Genomic DNA, 10,086 nt, shown 5'->3' on the forward strand with positions numbered 1-10,086 from the left:
TTCATCTAGCACTATTTATATACAGTGTCATCCTCTTCCTTTTCTGTGTCTTTTCCCTCACATAAGTTTCTCATTAAGCACTGATGCTGTCCCCAAATGGTGCACAAGGAAGTTTTCTCTCCTCTGTTAATTAGTTGGACATTTTTGCACATTGGCTGACTTCAAACAAGCAAAGAGCAGTCCCAAAAAGAACAGGACACTGAAAATTTAAAAATATATTTTAACATGCTGGCTTGGTGCCCTATAGGCAGCTCAGCTCCAGTTCGGGGTCTGGAGTGGCTAAGAGGTATGGAATCAGTGAGCTAATTTCCTCAGTGCAGGAACAAAGCACTATCTATTACCCAGTGCCAGTCCTCCTGCCTAAGTTGTGATGCAATAGCTAGTCCTTTCACTCTGTCTGGAAAACAAGCTGTCCTTGAGGAGGAGATGTTAGGCAAGTCAGAGAGCTTGCTTTCTCTTCCTGTTAAAAATAGATAAATTATGGGCTCATACAAGTTGCATGGAAATAAAATGAAATTTTTATCACTAGCCACCTCTTCACTACTAATTGGAACATCCCAATGCCATGCACAGTCCCGTGTAATTATAAAAGGAACTCCATGAGCTATGGTAAATACAACCCAGGGGGCTTCCTAGTTGGTGTGTGAATGGGGTAGCTTGCTGTTAAAAAAAAAAAAAAAGAAGCATGAAAGGTAATTTTCATCTGTTGTGTTAAATGGTACATTCTAGGTAGCACGTCCTCAGCTGGTGTAAATTGTCATAGGTGCCTCAGTTTCAGTGGAACTGTGACAGCTTACATCAGCTAAGCATCTGCCCCAGATTGGCAGAGGTTTGGAATTTGTGCTGACTGTATGATGTTACTTAAAGATTGAAGAGCTGGAAGAACAATGTAATGAAATAAATAAAGAAAAAGAAAGAAATGCACAGCTGAGCAGACGCCTCCAGGAACTGGAATCAGAACTTCAGGACAAAGATCTAGTAAGTAAAATAAATATAGAAATGGCATACATTCTTTGGAGTCTGAGTGGGTCTGTTTTTAACTTTGTGTTGCTTTGCATAATATTGCATCCACGATCGAGGAGAGCTCCACATGTTACAATAGGTCCCCTTTTTTTATTTGAATTTGAATCTGAATCTGGTGATTGTTAACAAAACTTGATGACTACTTTGCACATATTGCACCTTTCTTCTGAGGATTTATCTGTTCCTGAATTAAACAATATAATACCTGCTAAGATAGGTAATTAGGAGTATCCTCATTTTACAGCTAGGTAAAATTAATTGGACAAGTTAATTGACTTGTCCAAAGTCATATAGTATATGAGTTGAGAATAGGATTTCAGGATTCTGATTCTCAATCCCTCCCCTTTAATCACTATACAAAGTATTCAGTAGAAGCAAGGGGGGGAAAATAAGGTTGTTTCCCTGTTAAGAACATAGTCTCCCTGTTAAGAAATGTGCTTTCTCTTTAGGATGTTTTACAGTGAAGTGTTAAGCTTTATTGCTTTGCTGTTCATGCCCTTTTATTTTAAATCCAAGAGGGAGAGTAAAATCCAAGGAGGTTGCTGATGTTCATTCAGAGTTAATAAATTTATTATTTTAACATAGAGGTGCTCATTTTGGCAAGGGGAATGATGTTGAAGACTTGGCCCTTGAATACAGAGAAAGAATAACTGAATCATTTTTTTCATGATAGCAGCCAAATGTTCTGTGCTGACTTGAGCAAATGCAGACAGCAGGTGTAGTCAAGCTTGCCTAGTGTCATTATAGCTTCTCAGCTGGTGCCCCTAAAAAGCAGTGCAGTTAAAGGTTTTTAAGATGGTACAAGGAAATAGTTTAAGGAAATGGATTTTGATGTACAGTTATAAATATAATATAGTTTTCAGCACCATGTTTCAGAAGAAAATGTCATGCTTTCTTCCCAGCCTTTCTACTGTAATGCATATGTAATAACCCCTATTTTGTGACATCTATTTCCTCAAGGTTCATATTTTTGAGACACCAAATCAAACTGAAAATTGATTGACTCTTGGATGTCGCAGGCTTAGATTCCATTTACTTCCGAGCAGTGTGTCAGCTTGCTTTCAAATTGCTCTCTTATTAGCTAATTCCTAATACTCATGTCATAAGTAGTCTGTCCCTGACTTTGCTAGGTAAGCCAGCATGGAGCCTGCTTATAGATGTTGCCGTAAAAGAAGCTCCTCTAAAGTTCTGTTCATTTCAGGAGGAAATAAAAGGAAGTCAGATTGAAGGAACACTGTTTCTTAAGTTGGAGAGGAACACGCACTATTGGAGGTGTCTTGAAATATTAGGATCTTTTATCTAGGAGGTTATCTAGGAATTTTTTTATCTAGGGGCAGGATGGTATATTTGGCAAGTTTTTGCAGAAAGCAGGACAATTGCTGCAGAATATGCAAATGTTTCTTTTTCAGATCCAAAAAACCTTCTTATGATGTGTGGCCATAGCCTAACTGCTCAATACTACGCCAGATTTAAGTTAGATCAGGCTACATATAATAACCACTAAATACTAGATGATATTGTGTAGTCCTGGCTAGTTACACCCTTCAAGTATGTCCCTTTGCTGCCAATCCTTATTATGTCCTTTTAAACTTTCTGTGCAAGTCTTGCTTCTGTATTATCTTACTACTTTCTTCTGAACTCGGTTTGTTGGTCCATTTCATTTGTGTAAGATGTGAACAGTGTCTCAGGTGGGATTGCTCAGAGCTACATAGAAGACAATCAATAGATTGTCAGATTTTTGGGATCTGAAAAAGAAACATTTGCATATTCTGCAGCAATAGTCCTGCTTTCTGCAAAAACTTGCCAAATATACCATCCTGCCCCTAGATAAAAAAAATTCCTAGATAACCTCCTAGATAAAAGATCCTAATATTTCAAGACACCTCCAATAGTGTGTGTTCCTCTCCAACTTAAGAAACAGTGTTCCTTCAATCTGACTTCCTTTTATTCTGTGTTCTAATGTAGCCTAAAACTATATTGATATTTTTTAGCTGCCATGCAAGCAAAACCATGTCTAATGTCCTGTCTGTCTAACACAGAGATCTTTCTTAGCCTGACTGTATTTCAGATGTGTGTCTCATTGAATATCTAGATTTCTAGTAATTTTAGATTGACAATTTATGCATGTAGCTGATTACATTAATCCTGGGGGACTAGACTGCGTTGTCATTTTGAAAGTGTGTATTCAAGAAAGGATTAAATGCAGTGCAAACTTGACTACTTTTCTACCCATAATAAATTAATTAACCATGTATTTTATAATGAAAAAAATATTATTTTTAACTCCGGTTGTGTGGCATATGGTCTACTTTCACAAGTTATTTCACAGCCTCTTTTTTTTTTTTTTAACTGAAGTGTGCTAAAACTTTTTAAATTTTTTTTTCTCTCTCCAGGAATTGGAGGAGCTTCAAAAACAGGGTGAAATTATACCCCAGCTAATGTCAGAATGTGAATCTGTATCTCAGAAATTACAGGTAGAGTTCAGCATAGACATCCATATAAATAAAATAAAGTTGAGACGATATTTATGTTTTTTATTGTGATATATTTTTACCTGTTTGTATTTATAATTGTTAAATATAAGGGATCCCCAGTTTGCAAAAATGTGTGCTAATTACATGCAAAATATACTGTTCTCTGCCCCAGAATTAGAAGCAATTCAATACTAGTTCTTTGCCTTGCTGTTTGAAGAAGTTGTTTCTCTGAGATCATGTTGCAACTGTCACCTGGCTGATTCCAAGATATTCTATATCTAGCATTTATGCTGCCGTGGCCTTACATAGCCTCATATGGAAGTGCTGTCAGTGACTGCTAACGCATACAGTAACTGACAGCCATTCACCAGTCACCTTCCAAATAGCTTTCTTGAATAGCCAAGTCTGTTGAATAATGTTCAGGCAGCTAAAGCTAACTAATATAAAAGGAGATGAATTTTTTGCGTTAATGGCTAGCTCTATAACTTTATGGGAAAAGTTTGTTACATGAATGTGTTCATATACTGGATAGTCCCATTTCAAAAAAAGTAATGGTCTAGTTTAACGCCCCCTTTTTATCTAAGTACTTCATCTATTGCCCCCTTTGCAACATCACTATAGATATGAAGTCTGGTTGGTTTTAATAGTTCTGTGATTCTCTGTTTAGAAATCATGAGTTCAAGGATTTGCATTATTACAGTTTTAAGAATGCAGCAGTAGTGGTGGTAATTTTGTATGACCATAATGCCTGAGCACCCCCCTCTCATGGGTCAGGGCCTCATTTGCCAGGTGTCGTACAGAAACTGGACAGAGAGGCCATCCCTAAGCTTTCACTATCTAAGTGTAAGAGGAAAGGTGATACGTGTATGTGAATGATAGATGGAAGAGCAGAAGGGAGCAGTGAGGCAAAACTGGTCAGCCTGACGAGCAGAAGTAAAGGCAGAGCAGCTGCCTAACAATTACCAAGTTTTTGTAGGCCTCATAGCAAAGGAAGTTTAAAGAGGGATTTGAAGCAGCATAATGAAGTAGCCTTTGTGGATATTTTTCCCTGCATGCACAGAAGTAGCTTGAGAGCAATCTTAGAGGCACAAGTGATAAAGTCTGCCTGCACTGGAGAAACTGAGATGTTAAATACACAACTGAGTTGAAAGGCAGGGTGGGGATAGGCAGTGAAAGACCTTAGAGTAGTGGTTCTCAAACTTTTTGAACTTGAGCCATCTCTCACTAGACTTGAGGTGCCCCTCCATAACTTGCGAGTTGAGTGGCACCCACTTTAAAAAATGAATTAATACACTACAGTGCTTATCTCCTTACACAGGGGCTGAGTAGTAAGGGTGGGGGATCATCCAGGCAGAGATGAGCCCGAGCCTGGCTTATCTACTTAAATTATTTGCGTCTCTCTTCACATCTTGCTTAGCTTCTCACACTTTGTGGCATCCTTCAAAAGACCTGGCGGCACCCCCCGGTGCCCCAGCCACCCTAATTGAGAATCACTGCCTCCATGGCAAAATAGAGTACTTTGTGACTGAAACAGAAAACAGAGGAGCAATGAAAAAAGTTATGGATAAAACAGCAGCCTGACAGATCTTAGATTTTACAGTAAGAAGTAGCAAGACATAGACATAGCTGTATTTCTAGATCTTCATAGCTGGACTATACCAACGACTCATTTTAAGATTGATTCAGCTATGGGGTATCTCTCTTTTTTGGATATATCTGTATGTTTTCTTTTCTCAGCCTCCTCTGCAGAAGTCAGCGACAGTGCTAAGCTTGCATAGTTAAACATACCCCATGACCAGATGTTATGAGCATGTAGTCACGTTCTCACCAGTTAACTGTTTTTTTTCCCACCATTGACATACCAAAACTACAGATAAACAGATAGGGCATTTGTACACGTTTGCGCCACAGAGCCGGGTGCTTTTAAAAGTGCCCAGGGCAGTGATGCATGCAGTGTTATAAGTGGCGAAATGCACATCAGTGCTGAGAAAATAACAGTGGCATGCTTTTGAACTAAAACATATCAAAGGTGTTTTAGTTCAAAAGCTCACTGCTGCCATTTTCTGCATACTGACACGCATTTTGCTGCTTATACTTACTGCACACAACGTAATGCACTGCAGTGTGTGCCAGCTCGTGTACGAAAAGGATTCAGTAAATCGAGTCTGCTCTGACACTCTGGATTTCCGATGCTTCAGAGCATAAAAATGTATATGTATAAATGCCTATAGTGAAAGAGCAGGCCAGTCTGGTCTTGGAGATGAGTTTAGCAGAGCTCACTTCAGGAAAGATGTCGACTTGGGAGTTATTAAAGGCATTTAAAAAGGAAAATGAGATTAAAAAACAAAGCAAAACCACAACAAAAAGCAGCAGCATAACTTGATGATTTGGAGGACTGGTATACAAAGACTTCTGGGTCATTGGTATGAGTTTGGTGTGGCGATGCCTGGAAATGTCCAAGAAGGGATTTCAAGTTGTTGCCTGATTAGGCCTTTGCTAAATAAGTCATACTTTCAAATAATTTTCATAAATAGCGGTATTAGCAGCTAGATCAAGAACTGAATCAGCATGGAATCTGTGCCACCCTCTCATATGGAGGGGGTACTAAAAACTGAGGCTTCTTGCCAAGGCTGAGTTTGAGTACAAATAAAGGCCTTTGGTTTCTGTCAGTCTGGCATTTTCACACTCTTTTTCAAACTGCCATAAACATAACATTTAAAAAAAGAGAAAATAAAACATGGCGGAAATATAGTTGGAAGGCTATTGAATAGGTCAGGGGTGGGCAAAATACGGCCTGCAGGCTGGATCTGGCCCACCAGGCCATTCTATCCACACCTGCAGGGCACCTAAAAAGTTTAGAAAATTAATATTTATCTGCTCCTGGTTGCCTGTCAAAGGTGACAGGAGCCAGGGGCAGTAGGACACAAGGGAAGCCAGCAGGACTCAGAAGAAAGGCCGGCCCTGCCCAGTGTGTGTGTGTGTGTGTGTGTGTGTGTGTGTGCACGTGCATGCATGCGCAATGAGGGAGGGGGACACAGAGCAATGAGGGAAGGAGAGTGAGTGAGTGAGTGAGGCACAGTATGTGTGTCTGTATGTGTGTGTGTGTTCATAGGGCGAGTCTCACAAGCACACCCCATGATATACATGCACCCACCCCTCACACTGCCATGCATGCAGACCCCCACACCCCGACCACCCTCCCCCCACACACTGCTCCCCACAAACCCCATACCCACCCACACCCCACATATGCACACACATACCCACATGCTTCCATGCCCCCCTCTTCCCAACAATATATAAGAGTAAGATTTAATTTTAAGCTATTGTGTGATCACCTTTGTGTACACTACACAAATACATGTAAATCAGGACAAAAATATTTTTTGAAATTGAATTAATGAATGTTGTAGATGTTTGATTTTTGAAATGTTATTTGATATTTTTCTGGTTCTGAGATGGCACAACCCCTTGCTGAAAGGAGTGCTTCCAGGGGCAAGGGGAGGGACTTCTGGTGGCAAAAGTTGGGGGTTAGGGGGTGGGACTTCTGGTCCCAAGATGGCAACCAGGGGGTGAGGCACCTGTCAAGGGGGCAGGGCCACCCATGCTTGCCAAAACTTGGTAAATGGCCCTCCACACGAAATAATTGCCCACCCCTGGAATAGGTAGTTAGAAAGTAATGAAAGCATAGGTCACTATAATGTTCTTCACCACAATGTGCTTAAAGCATTGTTCATGATTCTTAGTGAAAATAGGTTTGTGTACTTGCATTGCTGTTAAATGAGCAGAAGAAAAAGCTGAATGAAAAAAAAGAAAAGATATGTAATAGGAAAAAAAACATTACTAGAGTAAACTACATTGAGGGACTACATCAGATTGTTTTCACTGACTACTAGATGCTTGAGTATAAAGCCCAAGTATAATGCAAGACAGTTAAGTAGATAGATAAATCCTCAGGTACCCCAGATGATACTCTGGAAAGGTTATTTTCTAAATTGAAAGCACAATAGATCATTTTGTATATAATTGGAGTCTAATTGTGCAACTGTAGGAATGACAGAAATATATGCACAGTGCATGATTTAAATACAGCTGAATTTTAAGATATCAACTGAATGACAATATCTAATGCAAAGCATCTTTTCCACTTAATCGTTATTCTTCCCTGAACTAGTCAGATTAAAGAAATAATAGCCAAAACATGTCAAACTTGCTTTCAGAGGTGCTACTGTTACAGTAATAGGAAGTCAAAGTAAAACATTTAAAAATCTTCCCGACATTGTTGCTTTATTCTGTTAAATGTGTTCATCTGCCTCCTCTGTGATTCATGTTATTTTTCTTTTTCTGTTTTTTATTAAGGCTGCTGAGAAAAAGAACAAAGACCTTGAAGAGAAAGTCAGAGCACTCAGGGCAGAAGTGGAAGAGAACAAACACAGACAAAGCAACCTTAAAACTGAATTAAAGAATTTTTTAGATGTACTAGATGGGAAGATAGATGAATTACACGATTTTCGACAAGGACTGTCTAAACTGGGAATTGACAATTAGATCGAAACACATTTTTGTAATCTAGGGTCTGAATGTTTTGGTGTTTTGTTGATCCCAAATATCTGTTTTACAAAACATAACTAGAATGTTTCACTTGTTTGCATCAGTTTTGTACATAGAAGATGAACATTTTCTGTGTGGGTTTTTGGGAAGGGATTTTTGGTTGGTTGGTTGTTTTTCCCAAACCAATCGTGCTGCTCACTGAATTCTGTTGAGAATAGAAACTTTCTATATTGCTGCTCTGGCTTTGTGGGTTTGTGAACAGGTAGAGGATTCTGTCTCAGGAATCTGGAACTAGATCTACCTTAAAATGAATATGCAGTTAGTTGTTGCAGGGAAATTTATATCTTTCTAAAGGGCTGTTGCAAGTGCAGAAACAGAAAACAAAGTATTTTCTAGTCCCAGTTATCAATACTCCTCGCAACATACAATGTTATGCTTTTGGTGGAATAGTATGGTGTTAAAATTAGATGGGACTCCTGCTGTGTATAATTCAGCCTGGTAAAATGTGTCTGAGGTAAATAGTAGTCACGTGTAGCAAGTCTCTCCAAATTGATGCTAAGATCTGTATGAACAAATCAGTAAGGCCCAAGACACAGAAAGAAGCCATGTAATGTTACAACTGTGTGACCTCTGCTACAGGGTTTAGGACATGCCACGATGGGCACGCAGTCAGAAGTGTTGCAGTAGGTTTCAGCCTTTGTGCTTTGAATAAGTCATGCGATGTAGCCAACAGTTGATGACAAGGTTTCGTGTAATAGGAGTGTCTTCCTCCAGCCCTTTATTTTTAAATCCTTTTAATTAATGTAATAGTTAAATCTTAGGAAAATATACTTCTTCCTGGCACCAGATATGCAGCAATAGCAACAAGTTATACTTTCGCAAGTAGAAAGCTGAGCCCACTACTTATCTGGCTTAATACTTCCTTTTACTGTCATGGTTTCCAAGAAATTAATCTAAAAGACAATTAGTTCAGTTCACAAAACTGCTGTGGGTTCTACACACAAGATTCTGTCCAAGAGATTCATGTGTGAATTAGGCACCCAGTTGTTCATTTATAAGGCCAAAAAGAAAAGGAGAAATGCTGTTGTATGTTGATTATTCAGCAGCTCTAAACACCTCTAGTAATGCAGGAGAATGCACGGTGTTTCAACAATGCAAGTGGAATAACAAACAAGCTTAGTTCACGTTGGTAGTACCAGTATTAGATTTGCTTTAAATTGGGAAAAGGCTATTTAAATGTTCAAATGAACTGTTCCAAGAGCGCTTGCCAATTTATATCAATGTCACAACATTCACATATTACAAATCAGTAAAGCTTTTCTTTGTAAAGTTATACGCAGTGGTTCTTAGTGGTCACTTTAATAGTTTAGGTGAAGTGTGTTGAATGCCATTTTGCATATGGCTGTATAATTCACATGTTGAAGTCTGTGGAGATTGTCTGCAATAATTGTTTTCTTTAGATTGCACTTCCATTGAATATGCAAACTAAATGGACACAATCATATAGCATGCAGATGACCTACTTTTCTTCTAGTATACTACTTGATGGCTCCATAACTGTGAATCTGTTAGCCACATCAGCTGAGAGGCAAAGAGGTAAAACGGTTGACAAATCACAAGCAGAATATGTAGTCAGGCTCACTAGTCCACCTGTCATTAGTGTCATGTCTCACTGAAAGCCCTGTTCATTCTTCCTGTTTCCTCTTTTTATGCCTAGCAGGGTGTGGGTTTGTTGCACTGAATTAATTTAAGTTATGATTTTAAATTTATTTATTTATATGGATGCCAAAGGCTATGTGCTAACACTTATTTTGTGCTAGTTCTGGTTTATATTAAGTTCCTTCAAGCTTATTTCCATTTAGCCTGTCAGTTAGAAATCCCTTTCAGTTAATAATGGCTACGGACAGACAAAACAATTATACTGCTTTGAGAAAGAGGCATTTACTGCTCACGAGTATGCAATGGCTGAGTTGTTGTATTTGTTCCAAGTGCCTGCTCCTATCCCACGCTAAATGAAGTGAAGTGCAATAATTTGCCC

General features: G+C 39.0%; 1 protein-coding gene across 3 annotated transcripts in view; it reads left to right on the top strand.

The window, feature by feature from the left end:
• The window catches only part of HOMER2 (homer scaffold protein 2), a 105,488-nt gene extending 96,107 nt beyond the window's left edge, over nt 1-9,381 (top strand). For all 3 annotated transcript variants that reach the window (XM_059714635.1, XM_059714637.1, XM_059714636.1), the window contains 3 exons: nt 868-978; nt 3,417-3,497; nt 7,857-9,381. In XM_059714635.1, coding sequence (XP_059570618.1) covers nt 868-978; nt 3,417-3,497; nt 7,857-8,045 — 381 coding nt within the window. In that variant the 3' untranslated portion in view covers nt 8,046-9,381. The remainder of the gene's footprint in view (nt 1-867; nt 979-3,416; nt 3,498-7,856) is intronic.
• The last annotated feature ends 705 nt before the right edge of the window (nt 9,382-10,086 follow it).

This window comes from Alligator mississippiensis, chromosome 11, assembly GCF_030867095.1.
Source record: "Alligator mississippiensis isolate rAllMis1 chromosome 11, rAllMis1, whole genome shotgun sequence".
Taxonomy (NCBI): domain Eukaryota; kingdom Metazoa; phylum Chordata; order Crocodylia; family Alligatoridae; genus Alligator; species Alligator mississippiensis.